Genomic DNA, 20,010 nt, shown 5'->3' with positions numbered 1-20,010 from the left:
CACGATAAGGTGATTTGTACTACAGCATCTATTTCAAACCGTTTTCTTTGGTTAATGACGCACAAGTAGGGTACACTGTAATTTTCTGTTTTCACAGTCTGCTTTGACTCCATGATATTTTATATCTAACACAAGATCCTCTTGGGAGTACAGGCACATCCCAAACACATGTCTGAGAACTAATTTCACCAAGTCCACTAGACTGTTAGAGGCCCAGATCAAACCATGGGGTTCATTTCTTTCCACAGGTGAGGAAATTAGTATGCAGAGACACCTGAAAAAAAATCAGTTTTGGTCCAGGGATGACTGGCACTTCCACATGAATGCCACACCTTCCCAAAAGCAGCAGGTGCCACCACAGATTGTCACTTGCTCCAGCTTGTTTCTAAAACAGGGGGAAAAAAATCTAATTAGAGATATTATCCAATGCACATGCACATTGATGGCAGGATAGTCATTAACTTCAATGGACTTTGGATCAGACTTAACAACAAATAACCCAGCAGAAGCCATCCAGCTAGCAGCTATTGGTGCTCGTTATGCACAGCCATGGTTTGCTCAGAATACGGGCAGCGAGGTTATTTTACCAGCCCTTTCGCCATCAGCACATGCAAGAGCTCAGATGTCCCACACAAACTCCAGTGCTCAGGGGGGCCTGAGAAAACGGAAAAATCATAAGAGCAGCTGCATCTTCCTTTTTTCTCTACATTCAGCTGTCTCAAGCCTGTTTCTAAATGTCTGATCACTTCTTAGTCAGCAACGAGAGAAGATTTAAGTTCTCAGGATCTTGTAGTGCTGTAAATTACTGAGTAACTGTGACAGTCTACCAGACAGGGTTCAGCTCCTGATACCCTCAGTGCCACAACTCAGCCCTCAGGGCAGTAATCCCTCTACTTTCCATTTGAAGAGCCAGGCAAAGTAACTCCAGGTGTACCACGATGACACCTCCCTGCTTCAAGCTGGACTTTGGGCTCCCAGCACTGGCTACGCTCCCTCTGCACAACTGCCCAGGACAGAGAGCACACCTCCAGCACCTCAATTTGTCAAATTGTGTGCACTGCAATAGCAGGGACATCTGAAACTCAGTTACATCTGCAGGAAATTTCAGCCCTGTGTCACTTTAATTAATTATACCTGATCTCAAACAGTTGTTCTTTGCTAAGGAAATTGTACTCTTAAGTCTTCCTACACAACAGATGATAAAAGGTGGTGCTTTAAAAGGAAAGAGTTCCTAGAAGACTCAGTTGGGTAATCATATCAGGATTAATTCCTGCCTGCCAGCCACAGCAAATGCCACCTCCCCACAAGCAATTGAACTCAACAACAGCCATCCCCAGCTGGCTGGGCCTCCGGCTCCTCATCCTGCCCCGACAGCCGCCCATGGCGCAGCAAGAGCAAGGCAAGTGCTCGGCCGTGCAGCCCCAGCCCCAGCCCCAACAGCGGCCTGATCAGGGACGTGAACACCATCTGAGCGACCAGCGTGGACGTCTTTTTCTCAGAACCAGGCTTTGGTTGAAATTTACCTGGAAAAACAAGATAAAAGTAGGCCTACATCTTAGGCAAGCTTCCTTCTTATTTTAATGGCATCTCTCATTTGAGCTTCCCATTTGACAGTGCAACCTCGTCACCCTCTGCTAAAATTCTGCATTTACTTTAATTGGTGTTTTCAGTCCTGCATGCCTTTCAATTCAGCATGAAACAAATTGAGTCAGAAATCTACCAAATTACTCACATTCCCATTAAACTGTATTCTACCCAATACCAACCATAACAAACTCCATATTACAACATAGAAGCAAGGGCCAATTTTCCCTGAAATACTGTTTGCAGAGTCATTCTACCCACTGAACATTTTTAGCTGAACACAGTTCTCAGCCTACATAAACTGTACGGGCTAAGATAAACATGGTAGGGCAGAGCTAGTGGCCCCCACCCACCAAACCCCACAGCCCCGTGGGTGCAGCTCTGCCAGCAGCGCTGCCGGGCACACACAGCTGGGGCTCATGCAGGGGCAACGAGGGCTGAACTTGACCTTGCTCAGCACCACCAACATCCTAACCCTATCAGCAAATTACTATTGCAGTCTTTCAGTCATACTTAGTCTTCAGTGGGGACCAGCTGGATTAACTCACCCAGCAAGCAGGGCCTGCAGAGCAACCCCAAACTGGGTACACCACCCACAGCACTGAATAGCACAAAGCAATTACTGGAGAAAATTGCTCTGAACCATGATGAAAAACATTAGAAATTTAAAAAAAAAAAAAAAAAAGGAGTCACACAACAAAGTAAAGAGAAAGGAAAAAAAAAGCCCTGAGTTTTAAAAACAATAGTGCCATTTGGGAAGGTAACGAGCTCTTGCATCATACCACTTTACCAAATTAACTCTCTGGTAGTTAATAAGAAAAAGGAAGCATCAGATTGCCCCATACTTCTCAGAAACAACAAGGCAAAGTAAAGGATGGGGCTGAGACACACTCACCACCTCGGTCCAAGGAGCAGCCAGCAAGCAGCACTCCCTCCCTTCAGGTTAATAGCACCAGGAGGGACTCCCCAGCTGTGCCAGATTTAAGGGACTGGCAGCAGGCAGCATGCTGGGAGGGAGAAGCCTTTAAAAGAGCAACCTATGTAATCTAGAAATTATCCTGTCTTATTTGGAAATATTATTTCCAATCCTCATTTGTGTTGGGCATCCCTGCGCACTACATTTGTGCATGTATATGAATGAATTAATGTGTATATATCTGTGTGCATACATGCGTGGCAAGAAGGATTTCACTTTCTTGCAATGACTACTTCTTGCTACAGAAATAATGATACTTCAAATATTTTAAAACACTAACCAGGTCCACTGCTGCTTTTATAAGATAAGTATTTTTTTTTCCTTTTCCTAGAGCGAGAAACCACAGTATCTCATACTTTCTATCTGCAATGGTACCTTGTTCGGTGCAATCAGCTGCAGCTGGAGGCAGACAACCAGCCCGGGTGGACCCCAGCTGAGCGATAGCAGAATACTGCTGCCCTGGTGCAGGTTGCAGAGCCAACCCAAATGGTGACAAGAAACCCCCCAATGACTGGCAGGGAGCCGGTAGCAGCCCAAGAGTGCAGCTGACCCACAGCTGGGGGCCCTGCCAAAACCCTTCAGAGATACCTTCGGTGTAGGGACTGCCCTCTGCTGCAGTAACACGTCAGCCCAGGAGCAACAGAGATGCTTTCACTTTGACATACAGAGCTAAATCAGAGCATGCCCACCGGGCGTAATCCTCACTCTTCCATACATCCCTAAACCCTGCTTTGCTTAAAAACGTCTAATTTAAAATCCAGATTGTGCTGGGAACATGGGAAAAGGGATGAGGAGAGGCACAAGTAGGTGGCTGTTAGGTGTGACCAGGCTGAAGGTGCTCGGTCCTGATGCCTTGGCAGCCATCCCGAAGCACTGCGCAGCCGAGCTTGCGTTACCTCCTCCAGCACACCCTCAGCACTGCTTTCTTGTGCTTTTTCTTGTCTTTTCAGGTTTCTGCTGCTGTGGAGCGCAGTGCTTATCATGTACCCAACCAGTCTGGCTGTCATTGCGCTGACCTTCTCAAACTATGTCCTGCAGCCCGTCTTCCCTAACTGTATCCCCCCTTATAATGCCTCCAGGATCCTCTCCATGGTGTGTTTACGTGAGTATTTGCTTCTTGCACACACAAAAAGCTTGCCTCGGTTTTACATGGGACCACTCGAGGGGCAGCTCCAGCCAGACTGGGGCCATGGCCACAAGCCAAAAGGCAAGCGGCGGCTCCCAGGACAGGCACTGTGACCGGTGCGGGATATTCGGTCCCTTCCCACTTGCCCGCAGCAAGCACAGTGGGCTGGAGCAGGGCACAGCGGTGCCCAAGTCCCTGCGGGTCCCAGGGAAAGTGGCGGCAGGTGAGCTTGTGGGATGGGGCAGTGCTGTGCTCCCTGCAGAGACATGGGCACCCAGCATGGGTTACCCACCAGCACGGGTTACCCACCAGGACAGGTTACCCACCACCATTTGAGCCCTTCCTAGTCTTCTTTTACATTCACAAATGAGAGCATGTAGGAAGCTGAGCACGCCACCAGCTCTGCATTAGTTACTTACAGAGCCGGCAAAAGCAAACCAGAGCTATGGGGACTGAAGACGTTAACCGTTTCCATGAGGAGGCGGCGATCTCTCCATGTTGAGCAGAGTTGAGTTAGTAGAGTTGAGTTACTAGAGCTGGAGGGAGCCCTGACCAGCAGCGCCCGATGGGGGAAGGCTGCTGGCTGCCAGGGATGCCCCTGCAGCTGGAAGTCTCCTAGGGAAAGGCAACGCTCCTCCTCACCCTTGCTCCCGGCCGTGCTAGAGCTCACCGCAGGAACGTGCGTGTCAGTCTGTGTTTTTCAATGCTTTGACTGTGTGTTCTTAAATAAACATAATTTCATTTCACTGAATTCAGTCTTTTGCTCTCCAGTCCTCCTGACCTGGGTGAACAGCTCCAGCGTTCGATGGGCAACACGCATTCAGGATATATTTACAGCAGGAAAACTCTTAGCCCTGGCCCTTATCATTATCGTGGGCTTCATACAGATCTTTAAAGGTACTCTGTGAGACAGCTCTAACATGGGTATGGTACTGTTGATAGACTTAATTTTTCCCACTTACTGCACTGTTTCCTCCTTACAAAGTGACCTGAAGGAGCTCTGGGTTTAGCCGAGCTGCGGGGCTGTACACTCACACAGCCATAGAAAGGATGGCACAACAGAGAACTCAGCTGTATCCCCTTAAACAAGTGCCTTTCTGGCCTGCCTTGTTGGTTTTCATAGAGTGAAGGAGGGCAGCTGAGGATGTTTCGGAATAGTTACTGAAATTTTTTAATCTGTTGTATGTTCGTTAAATTTGAAGTGCTCTGGGAGTAAAATGAGTAAGTGATGCCTTGCCCAGGGCAGGAAGACACCTGCTTCATTTTGGGCATTAGTCCAACTTCCTACAAAGTGTCACTTATAAGATTAAAAATAGGCAAAAAAAAGTCTTGCTGATTCACCAACTTAATGGAAAGCAGAAAACACAAACGGCTCACAATGTTTTTATCATGTGTATGATGAGTCATATAAAGGAAGAGGAAATAGGACATTTACAGAGAGCAGAAAACTTGTTTTCTTGGTGGTAATAGTCCCACAGTCTTGACAAATCTTCCAGCGCCATAGATATTTTATTTTTCAGTATTTCTACTAAACAACACCAAACACTTGAACAAGAAAACCGCATTAAGGACAGGTAGGAATTTACCCCACCAAGGAGCCATCCTCAGACAGTGCGAGTTGGCAAAGGGTCCCATGAGCCACGGCGGTGCCGCTGGTGCCACAGCACAGGTGAGGGGTGGCGGTGAGGGGTGCCCGCGCGTACAGCCCGAGCTGCCTCCCCAGGACGCCGTCCCGCAGGAAGCTCTGCAAGTGCAATGTCAGCCCATGGTGACATGAAGAGCATGAAGTCCCAAATCCAATAAGGAATAAAGAATAAAAAGCAAAAGTTTACCTGTTTTCCAGTGTCTCTGGTAGGTAGGGGAGGCTTAACCTCTTGCTTGCGCTCTCTGTGCAGGAAACTACGGAGAGCTGACACCAAGCAATGCGTTCAGTTTTTGGATGACTCCATCCGTGGGGCATTTAGCATTAGCTTTTCTTCAAGGCTCATTTGCGTTCAGTGGCTGGAACTTCTTGAACTATGTAACAGAAGAACTGGTAGACCCCCGCAGGCAAGTATCCATTTCCATGCCATCCACATTTTCTTGAAGTGCTGAGACATTGAAGCCATCTGCTAATATTATTCATTTAATAATCTGCAGAGATGTCCTTCCATAGCTATGGGACCGGTCTTTCTAAAAGAGAGAGAGATTTTTTGTTCAGAACAGATAGCAGGCAAGTTAAAGAAACACTGAAATTAAAAATATATTGCACAAGGCATTAACTGAATCAAACCAGGCAAAGCAGTATCTTTATGGTACTATTCAATCCTACAGTGCTTCTATAGCAGAAAATTAACCACTGATGAGATGCCATACAAGTATCTGTAGGAAGAATCACTTCTTTTAGAAAGATGTTGAATTATGCTGGAAGTCACTTTGCTTTTTCACGCGAAGGGGATCTCCCACAGACACCTGAAAGAGAAGATTAGGAAGTCGTTGCATGGTGAATGCAGCGCTCCCTGCCCCAGCATGGCTGCGGGCACCTGCCTGCCGGGGCGACCGACGTCGGGTTGCTCCTGGTCCTGGGTACGGGAAGGGGCTTGGAGATCATTTATCATGAGCGGGCTGGGAAAGAAGGCGGGAAAGTGAATTTTAGTTTAGAAAAGCAAAGCTCAAATGTTTCAACATTTCTGAGCTGATGAAGTGGGATGACAAATACCAAGAGCAGCTCTCGGAGTGTTAGTTGTTTCTGGGCGTCCAGTGCACACAGCAACTAAACAAGGAGAAATTCAAGCCATTACACAGCCTGGGTGGGAATGAATTAAAGCTGCAGCCTTACGAGTGGCTCTGCACACACCTTCACACTAGTGACGGGCAAAGTGCATGTCCAGAGATCCTGGCAGGAATAAAGAAAGTGTGGTAACATGTTGCCTCAATGAAACACCAACAATTTAATGGACCACCACAGTTTCAAAGCTGAATAATGAAAAGTTATTACTTAAATAAGGCAAATATGGCCTTAGCTGAGAAAGAGAAAAAGGAGTGAATGGCCTTTTTATTATTATTTTTGCAGCCTCTGAGGGGAAACTAAAATAAAATAATTGGATAACCAAAAACACTTCCTATTTTTACTAAATCTGTTCAAAATCACAAAGGTTAAATACATTTTTTAAAAACTATTTTTCAAATCTGACACACAGAGAAAAATGTATGATTACGTTAGATACAGAACGATTCAGGTGTCCACCTCTAAGGAGGTCTCTGGATCGGAGGTCAAGTACTTCTGTACTACTGTAAGTTGCCACGGTGTTGTATGACCAGACCAGGGTTACAGCATGGGACAGGCCAAAGCAGTCACCTGAACAACAGGATCCCGGTCCTTTTCAGAGCAGGTGAAGGTAAAGCAAAACAAGGCGTTTTATTCCACCATTGGTGCCTGTACATAGGGCTTTTGAGAAACAGCTATTTTGTTTTTTTCAGCAACACACTGCCTCTATCCCAACCAACAGCCCAAAGGGAGCACATGGTATTTTTGTTCCAGGGAGCTCCCCTGCAGATGTGGCATTTCATAGCACTTTTAGCCTCCTCCAACCTGCAGCGGGTCAAAGAGCCGATGGAGGCACTGCTCCCCTCCAGAGAAACAGCTGATGAACCCTCCCAGCTGCGTGACCTCCCCCGGGCCGTACACGGTTGTTGTGGTCTCGCTGTGCATGACTGTAATTTCTTATCTACCCTCCTAATTCTTTTATTAGGAACCTACCTCGTGCCATATTCATATCCATCCCATTGGTGACATTTGTGTATACGTTCACCAACATTGCATATTTCACTGCCATGTCACCCCAAGAGCTCTTGTCCTCCAACGCTGTGGCGGTAGTAAGTAAACCATTCCCTGGATGTCTAAAATACACTTTGATTTCAGTTCTGTGCTTTGCAGTGTATTTCAGTTTCTCTGCCTTCTGTTGCTTTAGACATTTGGTGAAAAGTTACTGGGCTATTTTTCCTGGGTTATGCCAGTCTCAGTGGCTCTATCTACATTTGGAGGAATAAATGGATACCTTTTTACCTCATCAAGGTTAGATGGAGTACAATTTTATGAACATTATCTAATTTGGGGAGGGGCTGTTTTAACTTAATTTGCTAAAGAAATGCTAGCTAGACATTTTGGATGTTGTACAGCATGAGGTTGTTGTTGGGCATGTTGGATACATTCAGTTATGAATTGCTCTGTTTCAAATCATCAAATGTAATATTGAATCATGGAATCTCTTGCAAAATAATCCATACGAGCTACTGAAAGTGTCTGCAGATGTGGAATAACTCACAGTAAGAGCCAAACACGGCTTTAGCATGGAACCAAAGTCATTTTACATCAGTAAAGTTCCAGTAGCTACAAGCTAAACTGTGCTTCACTCAAAGAGGAGTTTTAGGGCCTAGTGCTGTTCCCAGTTTCAGACATTTTCATTCCTGTGCTGGAAAAAGTCCTTTCAGGCAAGATGCTTTGCATGCACACTGCTGAGAGTGGGGCCAGAATCTGTAAAGTCTATTATATTCTAGTCTATAAAGTATATTTATATTAATTGACCTCTCTGAACTTAATTAAAAAGTTATAAATTTTTTTTGAGGAAATGACTCAAGTCTTAAGTACCTTGGGAAAGTTATTTATCTCAGCACTTTCATGAGTATAATGAGATGCAACAAATTCGAGTGCATATGTAACAGGTTATGCACTTAAAAGTGAAATCCTAAGGCACATTAAACCTTATCCAAACCCCTTTTGACACTGGAAACATTATCTATGAGGGTTTTTATGCCTTGGCTATGTATGGCTGATCACCACACAGCCTTCACAGTATTCATCCCACCCTGGGTAAGGAGGCAACGCAGCCCAGCAGACAGGGACTGGACAGATTTTGGTCCTCCTCCTCAGAGGTAATTCGGCATCTCAGAGCAGGTTATTTCACAGATGACATCAGCCATCAAAGGCCTCGTATACTGAAGGGTCTAGTTTAAATAACTTACTGCAGGGTACGCAGGCAGTCTCTAGTTGTGTCCTCAGTCACAGCCCAGCACCCACAAGCCACAGCTGCCTTCCACAGCAAGACCAATGCGGGCTGTTGAGATTAGAGACATTATATGGCTAGATATTGAAGAGGCTGTTGTACACCCAGTGGATTCAGCATTACTATTCTTATTTTCAGGTTATGTTTCTCCGGTGCCCGAGAAGGCCATTTGCCAAGTTTGCTTGCCATGATCCACGTCAAGCACTGCACGCCCATCCCCGCCCTTCTTGTCTGTGTAAGTTTTACCGTCCCCGCTCTGTCGCCCTGTAACCTGCTCTTAGAAATACTGAATCACGGAGAGGAAAGATGGAAAAATCCTTGAGAGGCCATTTTACCCCAGAGGAGGAGAAGTGAGTAGGCCTGGAGTGCTGCTGGTGGGTGCTGGCTGAGCAGCTCCAATGGCCCCAGAGAGGAGCAGCCTTCAGCCTCCAAAATAATCTCTCCCACTCCCAACCACCTGTGATGCTTGGAGGGTACCCCTCACACCTAACTTGAGCTGCAATGTAAGCCTGTTACCACTTGTCCTACCCACAGCAGAGATAAAGACAGCCTTTTGAAACAGAGATACTTCATTTAAGAAAAGACAAGCTCTTTTGACCAGTTTTGCCCACTTTCCACAAACATTTGGAAATCGCCATGGCCACTGCTAATCCCACTTGAGTAGGACTGTTTAGATCCCTCCACCAAAGCCAGAGACATGACGGATCCCAGGGAGAGGATGAAGTGCTCCAAAAGTTACCTACTCTCAAGCAGCAAGACATCTTGTGAGGGATGATTGGGTGGTGCTCTGAGGACCAGGGGTATTTCTTTTCTGTGGGCCAAAAAATTAAGTAGGGGCAATGATTACAGTGGCCCTGACTAAAGCATCTGCTGAATGGTAGACAAGAGGTCACCTGCAAAGATCAGAAACCAATGGGCCAAGTGTTGGGAGGGCTTGAGGCCGGTCAGGTTGCTGGTGTGCTCCTGCGGGAAGATTTCTCTAACTTTTTATACAGCATAAATGTCCACAATATTTATGACCTACAGAAGTTATTATTTCAAACAAGGAGCTTTATACACTTTTAGAAATAGTGAAGCTAGAATATGTGATGGGTTTTACTGTGGAATAGAGGATGTTAAAGAAGGAAATTTTTCCTGGTGCTGCTGTCCCCAGCTGCATGGCCAAAGCAAGGGAATTCCCCGAAGGGCATTTGCTTGAAATCTTGGCTGCATCAACTGCTGCCAACTGCAGATTTGCCACTGATATCAAAACAGTGAAGGTTTGACCTCAGATGCACTAGGAAGGTGCACATTTATGTGTCTCCCAGCTCTAACAGCAATTCTGGCACAACACACCCAGACCAAATTTCACCAAATAAGCCTCCTGCACATTCCACTTTTATGACAAAATACTCATCTAGCTGAGGCTTTACGGCATTCCTGGGGCTTAGTGCCCCACCACAAACATCTCGCGCATTGCCTGTGCAGGGTTTCGGGGTAAATAGCCCACAGTCTGCCCTGCCCCGGGCAGCCAGAGAGTGCTGGCCCCATCATGGGCTCCCGCAGGGCAGCTCAGCTCCGCTGGTGCCGATGAAGCAGAACTCCTTTGTCCTTAAAAATGCATCGGCCGAAATAACACGCTGAGTTTCAGAAGCTGTTTCACTGTGAAACAGCCCTGACACAAGCGGGCTGCTGGAGCTGAGCTGGCCGATCAATCAGGCATACGCCAGCCCCTCGCTCTGCTCAAATCACCCCCTTGAATTACAGTGTGAATCACAGAACCAACGCTGCATATCAATCCATAATTTGAAGACATTTTAATGCAGCTCAGGGTATATCAAATGCTGCTAGGAAATATTAATTTCTTAACAAACAGAAAAATAAAAATAATATGGTGTAGGCAGCTACAATAGCAGACTGGGTCAGACTTTAGGCAAACCTAATTAATACATCAGGTTCCTTTTTCCCTTCCAATGAATCACACCTAACTCTTTGCATGGAGAAAGGTTTCTTTGTACATTGAGAAAGGCCTTTTTAACATCACCATCAAGGCTGTATTTTTACTAATCCTTTCAAAAATCAAGGGGCCAAGCTAAATGTAAAATAAACAGACTGGGTTTTTTTTGCAAGACACGGGAGTGGCCGGCTCTCCTGCCTGCTGTGCCGAGGCTGCAGCCAGGCGATGGGGGGAGCACGCCTCTCTGCAGCCTCGTACCCCTCGGGGATCACACCCGCACCGTGAGCAGATCTGACACATCAGTGTCACCTACGCATGAAATCTCACTGCTCCGAGCAGCATCGCTGCAAAACCCGTTAGTGGCAGGAGAGGGTCGTACGTGCGTACGACACCGCGCGCCTGTCAGAGGAAAGCAGAGAACATGTTATATTATACTGATACAAAACACGGTCCTATTTCAAATCCATTTTGTGGTGAGACTGCTCAATGTGTTGAAATCCCCCTCCCGTGCCAAGCCTGCAAGGCTTTGAACAGGGGAACAGAGGGACCAAAGGGGCATTTGATTGCAGTGGAGCGTAACTCCCAGTGCCGGTGGTGCCGAAGCCCTTCCTCCCAAGAGGACTTTGCTATTGAAACAGCTAATTAAGAAAAAGGGACATAAGCAAAAAGAGAGCCAGGAGTAACACAGCCCCAAATCCTGTGCACTCTTTGGAGGGATTTGGATCTCTAGTTTCCCTCAGGCTCTGGCCACCAGCAGACAATGTTTGTAGGACCGGTATGTGGTGCAGGCAGCAGCTCGGCTCAGCTCCTGGGGTACCAATGGGCAGGGGTGCAGGGCCCAAGGACAAACCCCCTGGCCCCCGAGCCAGCTCTCCTGGCTTTACAGAGTTATGCAGAAATACAGTGCAAACAAGCAAGCTTAGGCATGGAAATTTCCACCATCCATTTGCCAGTTTCCAAATGCAAGTAATGCTCAAAAGATTAATGATGCTGGTCGTCTGCATCATGTGCCATGGGCCAGCAGGGGGAAAGGGCAAAGCTCTTATTCTTTATAATATGGAGGGCACCTGCAACAACGTAGCGCACTGACTTCAATGTGTTAGTCTGCACGAAATCCTTCTTTTATCAGAAGTCCTCACCATAGGGTCCAATAGCTTTTAAAACACGCAACAGAAAAGGGAGTGGGGCCACAGGGAGCTCTGCCAGTCCTCCCAGCCCTGCCTGCCTGGCCGTGGGCAGTGGAGCCACCTCTGCCAGCACCCCGGGGTGTTTGTAAACAGGCCCGCTGCTCCCGGGCTTCGGCATGCTCCAGATAACCCCGAATCCCTTCAGCCCCAGCCCTGGAGGCACAGCTCGGGGATAACGCATTGAGCTGCAGAAGGGAGCGGACGCCCAGTGGGGGCCATAAACAAAAGGGGTTTAGCTGCTTTTATGTTTTTGGTTTTTTTTTTTACTTGGTTTTATTGCTTTTAAGCTACCTTTTCTAGTAATGACCCAAGTAAGACCACGCTTCTCTCTTTGCAGTGTTTGGCCACTCTTATCATCATGCTTGTTGGAGACACATACACACTAATCAACTATGTGTCATTTATTAACTACCTCTGCTACGGAGTGACAATTATAGGCCTGATCGTGTTACGCTGGAAGAAACCCAAAATCTTCAGACCTATCAAGGTGACAACATTAAAGCTAAATCTCTGGGTCGCAATAGCGATACAAAGGGCGGGGCGGGCACACCAAGCCCTCCATCCTCCCGTTTTGAACAACGGTTTCTTTTTTGGGGTAGTGGTAATGCCTTAAGGTGCCAGACCGTGTCCTGATGTGTCATTAGTGAAAAAACAGGACACACAGGCAGACCCCTCGTGAACTTGCTAGGAGTGTTCAAAAGTGTTCGAAAAACGGGTAGATGTGGCACTTGGGGACATGGTTTAGTCTAGTCTGCCCTTGGTTGGCTTAGAGTAGACTTGGTAGTGTGGGTTAATGGTTGGACTGGATGATCTTAAAGGTCTTTTCCAACCTAAACGATTCTACTCTATAAAAGGATGGGCAGAGAGGATGCCAGTGGTGGAGGGAAGGGGGGCAGGAGCCACGGGGGGTCCCGAGGCCGCAGCGCTGCCGGCAGGCCCCCCCGCCCCCCTGCCGCTGGTCAGCCACTGCTGTTGCTCTGCACAGGCGTGCTCTGCTCTGCTCTCTCCTGCCAGGTGAACCTCCTCATCCCCGTCACTTACCTGGCGTTTTGGGCATTTCTGCTGATCTTCAGCTTATACTCCGAGCCGGTCGTCTGTGGAGTTGGACTCATTATCATTTTAACTGGAGTGCCAGTGTTTTTTCTCGGAGTCTACTGGAGAAATAAACCAAAGTGTGTAAATAGGCTAATAGGTAAGGCAGCGCCGCGGTGCCTCGCTGCGCTCCTGGGGCCGCTGCCTGTGCTCGGGGCCGCAGGGATCCGCCTGACCTCTGACGCACCGGCGTTAAAACAGCCAGGGAACCGCCCGCGCGAGCCTGACCACCACCCTCAGTCACCGGCAGCCCCTGGGCACAAAGCGGCCCCGGCGGCAGCGGCGTTTTTGTGGCCAGAGAGCGCTTGCCTTTGAGCAACTGCACATTTGCTTCCTTTCGTGCCCCGTGCACCTCCCCACCCGCTCAGCTCGCTTGCGGCAGCCTGTCCCGGAGCAGATGCTTTTATATATTTTTATTTTTTTTTTATATATATATATAAATAAATATATATATATATATATTTTTATACTTTTAAGCATATGAAGGCCAAACGAGCTGTCACAAAAGGAGCGATAAATGGCCGAGAGCTTTGCCTCCGGCCTGCCCTGCTTTCCTCCCGTGGTGCCACCAGCACGTCCCGCTGCACAAGCCCCACACGGCACGATGAATTATTTCACGCTCAAAAGATAAGAAAGCCTTACTGTATCACTCATGTAAACTTAAAACTGCACCTAAGCCTTTTACGCTTTGGTTGTATTTGGCTTTTAATTGTTTTGATCTGAGGTGAGGACTTTCAAAGCAGCAAGCCAGGCCCTCCGCTCTGACCAGAGGGCTTCCACAGGCGGCTCCCCAAGGCCAGCTGTCCCCACCGCTGCCGCGGGGCCGGGGAAGGGCTGCGGATGGGCATCCCTAAAGCCGCCCGGTCTTAACCTGCCCCTGCTTGGCAAGCACTGTTTGCGGGCTGCGCTGGAGGTGGAAAGGGCTGGTGGGCGGCAGGGTCGAGCGGCCCCGGCTGGGAAGACGCGTGTTCGTTCACGTGTTGCGTCGCCCCGGCATCGCGCTTTCGTTTAGAGGAGCTCGAGCATCCCCATTAACCACCCGCACGTTTGCTCTTCACAGAGTCCATGACGTGCTGGGGACAGAAGCTGTGTTTTGTGGTCTACCCTCAGGGGGAAGTTGCCGAGGAGGAGGAGGCAGCCTCGGCCCGCTCTCGGCGACTGGCGAGCGAGGCAGCCGCGAGGAAATAACGACACGGCCTCCGAGGCTGAACTGGCTTCTTGTTTACATGCTGATTTTTGCAAAAAGTTTTTCTGTAAAAAAAAAAAAAAAAATGTTTTTAGAGCTCCAGTAGTGAAGCCCATAAAATGAGCTACACCCTTTATAGCATCCGTAGCTTTTAATTCCCCCCCCCCCAAAAAAAAGAAAAACGAGAAGAAAAAAAAAAAAAGAAAAAGAAATAAAATATAAAATAACGTGCTGGTTGTTTTTTTCTGGCAGTGTACTTGCTCAGCAGAGGAAGCAGCGCAGATACAGCTCTGGAATACTGATTTTAGCAGCCATAAGGGTCCATCAGAGACGTACAAATTTAGGCATTTCAAAAGTAGGGCAGCTCCCGACACAAAATCAAAGTGGAGAACTCGAGAAAGCGAGGAGACCGTGGGACACCCATCTCAGCAGGAAAACTCCTGTTGCTGTCCCGGGGTGGGGTGAATCCCCATGTAAGACATGAGGCTTCAAAGTGACAATCCAAAAGCTCATCCCTCCGCACACCTGCAAGAGCACAGTGCATCCGCCCGAGCACCCGCGCTCCGGCACGGCCGGCCCCGCGGGCCTTGGAGTAAAAGGTACAAAATCACAGTCCGCTTGACTGTTCAGACATCGTTTGGTGACACAGAATAAAAGTGACACAGAAGTAGCGATAAAATCTCAAGCAGCTCAATTCTGAAGCATTTTTGCAAAGGTGGAGCTGGGCTCCTGTATCCCGGATGGGGATGGAGCTCATTGCGCTGCCTGGGAACTCTGGCGCGAAGCTCAGCCCGATCCGGGTGCCAGCAGGGGAGGACGGAGATGCGGAGGGGTTTGCAGTGGGCTCAGCAGTGGGAACTGGAGGGAAACGCGGGAATGAAGCCTGACGTTTCTCCATTTTACTGCAGTGTCAGGTGATGCCACATTGCTTCAGAGACAAATTCCCCATTTCAACTATGCTCAGCCAAGTAACGAGCCTAAATCATTCTCACATCAGATGCTTTTTAGAAAGTGTTTTGCACTAGAAAAAAATCTAGTTCATGTATTTAATTAATATATAGAGATCTGCTGCTGTGGCAATATGGCCACTTTCACACCAAAGAATCTTTTGAAAATGCAAAATGCAAGAACAGCTCTGAGCAATATTTTGAATCGCTGCTATTCTTTTGCAGCTTTTGAAAACAAAAAGTATCGTGTTCAGTAGCCTTGGTAACAACCATGTGAATTTAATTTTAAAAGTATCTTTCTATGTGTTACAGGCCCTGGTACAAAAATTAAAGGTTCGTTAATCTCTTAGTTTGTCAAGTACCACATGCTCTACAAAGATTTAAGAATAGACTCAAAATAAGGAGCAAGTTCAAGGAACGTATCTTTCCAACACAATTCATTATTCAGAAGTATTTTTTTTAAATATTGATCCATCTCTGTCCGAACTTTCAGATGGTACGCACTAAAAAGAAACACAGCTTACACTCTTTGTATAAATCTGTTAATCATGAGAGGTTAAAATATATATTTAGCTAAAGAAAAAGGTGTGGGTTTGTATGTACATATGCACACATGTAACGAGAGATTCCACATTTTAAATAATGTTATGAATATATAAAGTTTGCCAATGAAAATCATATATATTCAGCTTGCCTTTTTTTTTTTTTAAATTCACAGCACACCTCCCCTATTTCTACTGGCTAAGCAGCACCTGAACACTTAACCTGTGTCGGAGGCTCTCATGGCTGAGTCTTATTTTCCATAGTTCAAAATCCACTTTCTGTGGTATAATTTCCAACAGATTAATTTTTTCAATAACTTTATTATCTAGTGGGAAAATTAAATGTATTCTAGCATCAGCAATAATGATTGCTTCCAGAACTGCTAAGTTTTGGTATGGTTTTATTTTTGTTTGTTGAAATAATTAAGGTATGGAAATCAGCCAGCACAGACACTTTGCAGCTCTTGAGACAACAAGTCTGTATGGTAATGCAAAAGGTACTAGCAGCAATAATAATAATAATAATAGTAATAATAAAAATGTGCTGTAACTGCTACCAAGGCTTTCCTTGGCTATTGTTTAAGGAAATCAAAAGCACAATTAAAGGACCAGTTGCCTCATAGTTGTTAACTGGGTTTGGCTCAAATGTTCCCTGATTATACTGCCATGCTTTAAAACAATCAACATTTGGCCTTAAATCAGAAGGCTGAATTTAGAACAGGATGGTTTAGTGGAGCTCATCTTCGAATTACATACCAATCTCCAAAAGCTCTTCCACAATGTTTTTTCATTTTTGGGAACAGCTTCATCTGTGCTCCCAGCATCACATATATTATTTTTTAAAGACTTTGCAAAAGTTAGTTCCTAACGTGTACAGTTTCTAACCATAGAAATCAATGTACAGAACTGAAAGATAAAAGCATATGCTAAATGAAATTTAGCAGCATGCTGAACCCTGTCTAAGTGTGATTTTTCCAAAAGATGGAGCAACGGGCCCAAAGGAGACATAATCACTAGCATTTTAAAGCCCACTGAACAAAGGAAAAACCTTGTGACAGCTGACACTACAAGCATGTCAAGAATATTGTGATGCTTGATACAGAAAAGCAAGTTGTTTCCAAAAGAAAGGAGTTTAAACAAAGCTTTAAAAGCAATGCAATATTATGTAAGACTATATATTATATGCTATTATATTTATGTAGCATAAAACTTTAGAGGCTGTAATGCAGAAACATACTCTGTGCTGTTTATTCTTTTAGCACGGGCAATAATACAGCAATCAGAGAATTTCTGAGGGAAAACGAGATAACGCAAGTATCAACAAGAGTATCACCTGTAAGTCAGCTCAATGCAAAGTCAGTGGAAGATGTATTGGATTATTCCTATCTGCATTATCACAGTATTGAGAAAAGCAGCAGCAGATCACAACGTCACTGTGCTACACGCTGTGCAAAACAGAGACTGCGAAGACAGTCCTTCTCCCAAATAAGATGATGTTGAATAGGAAATAGGAGCTGGGTGGGCACCGATGGGAAGCACAGGGAGAATGAGGCAGAGGTGCTGCTGCTGGCTCAGCTGCTCTCAAGCGTTTTCATAAACCTGATAAAAGAATTGGTTGTTTTCAGTTCACGTCAGTACATAAACCAGAAGAGTTTGATCTCAGCAGGGTCAAGGAAAGAGACTCGTATCAGCTCAGAGCTTTCATCCAACTCAAGAAGGATTGATGAGTCACTGTGTATTTAATAATACATCTGAGTTGGAAGCATCTTTACAAAGAATGTGTCCAAAAATATGCAGACAGGATTTCATTAGCCACACTCAATCACTTCTGAAAGTGCAACCCTGACTCAGCCTTGGGCCACGGGACTAGAGCTGGTGGCTCCAGAGGAGCACCCCCATCGCCTGGTGACGAGTTGCGGTGGGTTGGGAAGCCGGGGCAGAGCCCCCTGCCATTCCTTTTCCATGAACAAGCTAATGCCGTGAAAGCAAACATGCCTCTCCGTGCCAAAGAGCTGAAGCTAAATAAAATGACTCATCCTTGAGGGGAAAGCAAACACGAACAAACAAGCAAACAAACAACCTCCAGCAAACGTGCTGTCCCACACTTCATTTTCAGAAGCCTTTGTCAAGGTATTTCTGTTTCACTCTCTTATTTGTGAATTCTTGAAACCTTGAAAACAAACCACATTTGCTTTCCAGCCCCTTCATACCAAGCACCGATTGACAAGAAGTTAGCATTTATTCAGCTGCTGAGGAGTTTTATGAGAGATACTGAAGTACATGACATAAATGAAAATGTAAAAAAAAAAAAAAAAAAAAAAAAAAAGAAGGGTAAACCTTGCTTGGAATTTGTCTTTTCCTAAAGCTTTAAAGTTCAGACAGGTTGCCCTGTCCCCACCTCCGACTCCAGTCGTGAATACAGGCAAAGCCTCTTTGGTTTTTTAAATCTCCCCTCCTCGGTCCTTGACACTTCTCACCACTGCTCTAACTTCAACGAGAATCTTCTGCACTTGGACAAATGAAAAAGGAGAATCCAAGGGAAATGATTAGAAAGTGACCAAGAGATGCTGAGAGGCCAGAATGAAATTTGTCTAAGGTAAGAGATAGCGATAGAAGGGAGGGAGACCTAGGAGGCATCTTAAGGCAGGAAACAGAAGGAAGAGGGAGTAAAATGTAAACCTCTACCACTCACATCAGCCTTAGTCACTGTTTAATCCCTGTAGCTGAGAACACAAGAGCCAGAATCTGAAAAGGGGAGGATGGCCTACTGAGCAGAGTTTGCTGGGCTGACAGACTGACAAGAGACAGGAGATGAGGCTTGCTACCTGCAAGGTCCAGGTCGCGGGCAGCCAGCCATTTCTACTGGATTTGAAATCCTAGTGCCTGCCGGGGAGATTAAAACTCAGCTTCCTGCGAAGACCAAAAACCTTAAATAAGCAGAAGCAGTTCTTCTTCTCCCTCTCAGAGAAAGGTCTGATTAAAAAACCCGTAATTCCCTCAAGGCTTTTCAAGTTAGCTCCTCGGTTTGTCGCAAGGCGTATCTATTGCACTGCACAGGCTGTCAACAAACTCTGCTGCAAAGGCACAGGTATCGTTTATTACTCTATTTCCATTTTATGGGCTATATTCATTTGGGCCTCACATCAGAATATGGTTTGCAGTAGTACTGCTTGTGCCACTATTATTGCAGCTGAATCAGCACTTCATGACAAAGCAAAGCAAACTCCTTCTACTGGGTTAGGACGTATTATCCCTCTGCATCAAGCTGTGCCCTCCCATCCTACATGGCTATGGATAAATCTGGATGACCACAAAGTCTGTCCAATTCTCTTCAACACAGATAAAGATTTCCAAGTCTGTAGAGTAAATCTCTGTCGAGATGAAATAACTCAGCCTCCACCTTCTACTGAAAAACAGCAGGATAGAGCCAGCGGTACCCTCCAAAGCACAGACTGGGAAGGGGATGCATCAGCAAAACAAGCATTGCCCTCAGTGATGGGAATGAGAGGCTGTACTTCAGATTTTTGTTTCTTTTTTTTTTTAACCACCTAAGAGTCATACACTTCAGGGCTTCTTTTTGTTATTTGGGGTAAATACATACATGCATTTTAAAGGCAGCTGTACACAACAGTGAATTGCTAGTAGTAAGATTTCACATGTACTATCTAAAAAAGTGATGCACTTCCACAGCTTCAGCTACCAGAAAAAGCAGGTAATAAGAAAAAAACCCACCCAAACCAAAACCCCAAAGCAAAACAAAAAGCCCCCCACCCTTCATATTCATGTCAACACATTGAGCCATGAGTTGGCATATGCCGAGTCAGAGTCAAACGAAGGCTGTGGGAGTAGAGTTTAGGCACCCTCGATGTTTGGTGTTAGAGTGACAGTCAGAAACCCACAGCCTCTGGGCACGTGAATTTTTATTAAAAATTAAGAGATCCAAAGCACGAGCAAAGTATGATGATGCCCAGCATCTTACTTGCTTAGTATCATTGTCCAGGAACCAGCAGACACCGGCAACCACGATGCCATACCTGAACCATATACCTGTACATAAGTTACGGTAAAATGTTATATCTAAATGAATATATACAACATGGAAATAAAAAAACCCAAAACCAACACCAAAACACCAAAGCTGAGAACAGAAAAAGAAAACAACTACATTTAAGGGATGTTACAGAGTCATACACAAGCTGGAAGGTGCCAGAATTTCAAACAGAAATAGTCCCGATATTTTAACGGCGGTAAGAGAAAACATAAGGGGGTCAGTTTTTCCTTAATGCTGCCTATGAGCTTCCATTCTTCTTAAACCAGTGTAGGTATTTGTCTCTATTCAGAGATTTTTTAGGGAGGTTTTTTCTGGCTGCTTGGACAGGGGAGTTTTGTATC

General features: G+C 46.0%; 1 protein-coding gene across 1 annotated transcript in view; it reads left to right on the top strand.

The window, feature by feature from the left end:
• Positions 1 to 14,184, top strand: part of SLC7A10 (solute carrier family 7 member 10) — a 45,908-nt gene extending 31,724 nt beyond the window's left edge. Inside the window, exons 3-11 of the mRNA XM_075715818.1 lie at positions 3,511 to 3,662; positions 4,458 to 4,583; positions 5,582 to 5,735; positions 7,418 to 7,541; positions 7,637 to 7,740; positions 8,867 to 8,963; positions 12,189 to 12,338; positions 12,866 to 13,043; positions 14,004 to 14,184. Of these exons, the coding sequence (XP_075571933.1) occupies positions 3,511 to 3,662; positions 4,458 to 4,583; positions 5,582 to 5,735; positions 7,418 to 7,541; positions 7,637 to 7,740; positions 8,867 to 8,963; positions 12,189 to 12,338; positions 12,866 to 13,043; positions 14,004 to 14,131 (1,213 nt within the window). The 3' untranslated portion in view covers positions 14,132 to 14,184. The remainder of the gene's footprint in view (positions 1 to 3,510; positions 3,663 to 4,457; positions 4,584 to 5,581; positions 5,736 to 7,417; positions 7,542 to 7,636; positions 7,741 to 8,866; positions 8,964 to 12,188; positions 12,339 to 12,865; positions 13,044 to 14,003) is intronic.
• Positions 14,185 to 20,010: the final 5,826 nt, after the last annotated feature.

The sequence above is a fragment of the Pelecanus crispus genome, chromosome 8 (assembly GCF_030463565.1).
Source record: "Pelecanus crispus isolate bPelCri1 chromosome 8, bPelCri1.pri, whole genome shotgun sequence".
Lineage (NCBI taxonomy): Eukaryota > Metazoa > Chordata > Aves > Pelecaniformes > Pelecanidae > Pelecanus > Pelecanus crispus.
The sequence above is the reverse complement of the archived record's forward strand: the minus strand, read 5'-3'. Positions and strand labels throughout refer to the sequence as shown.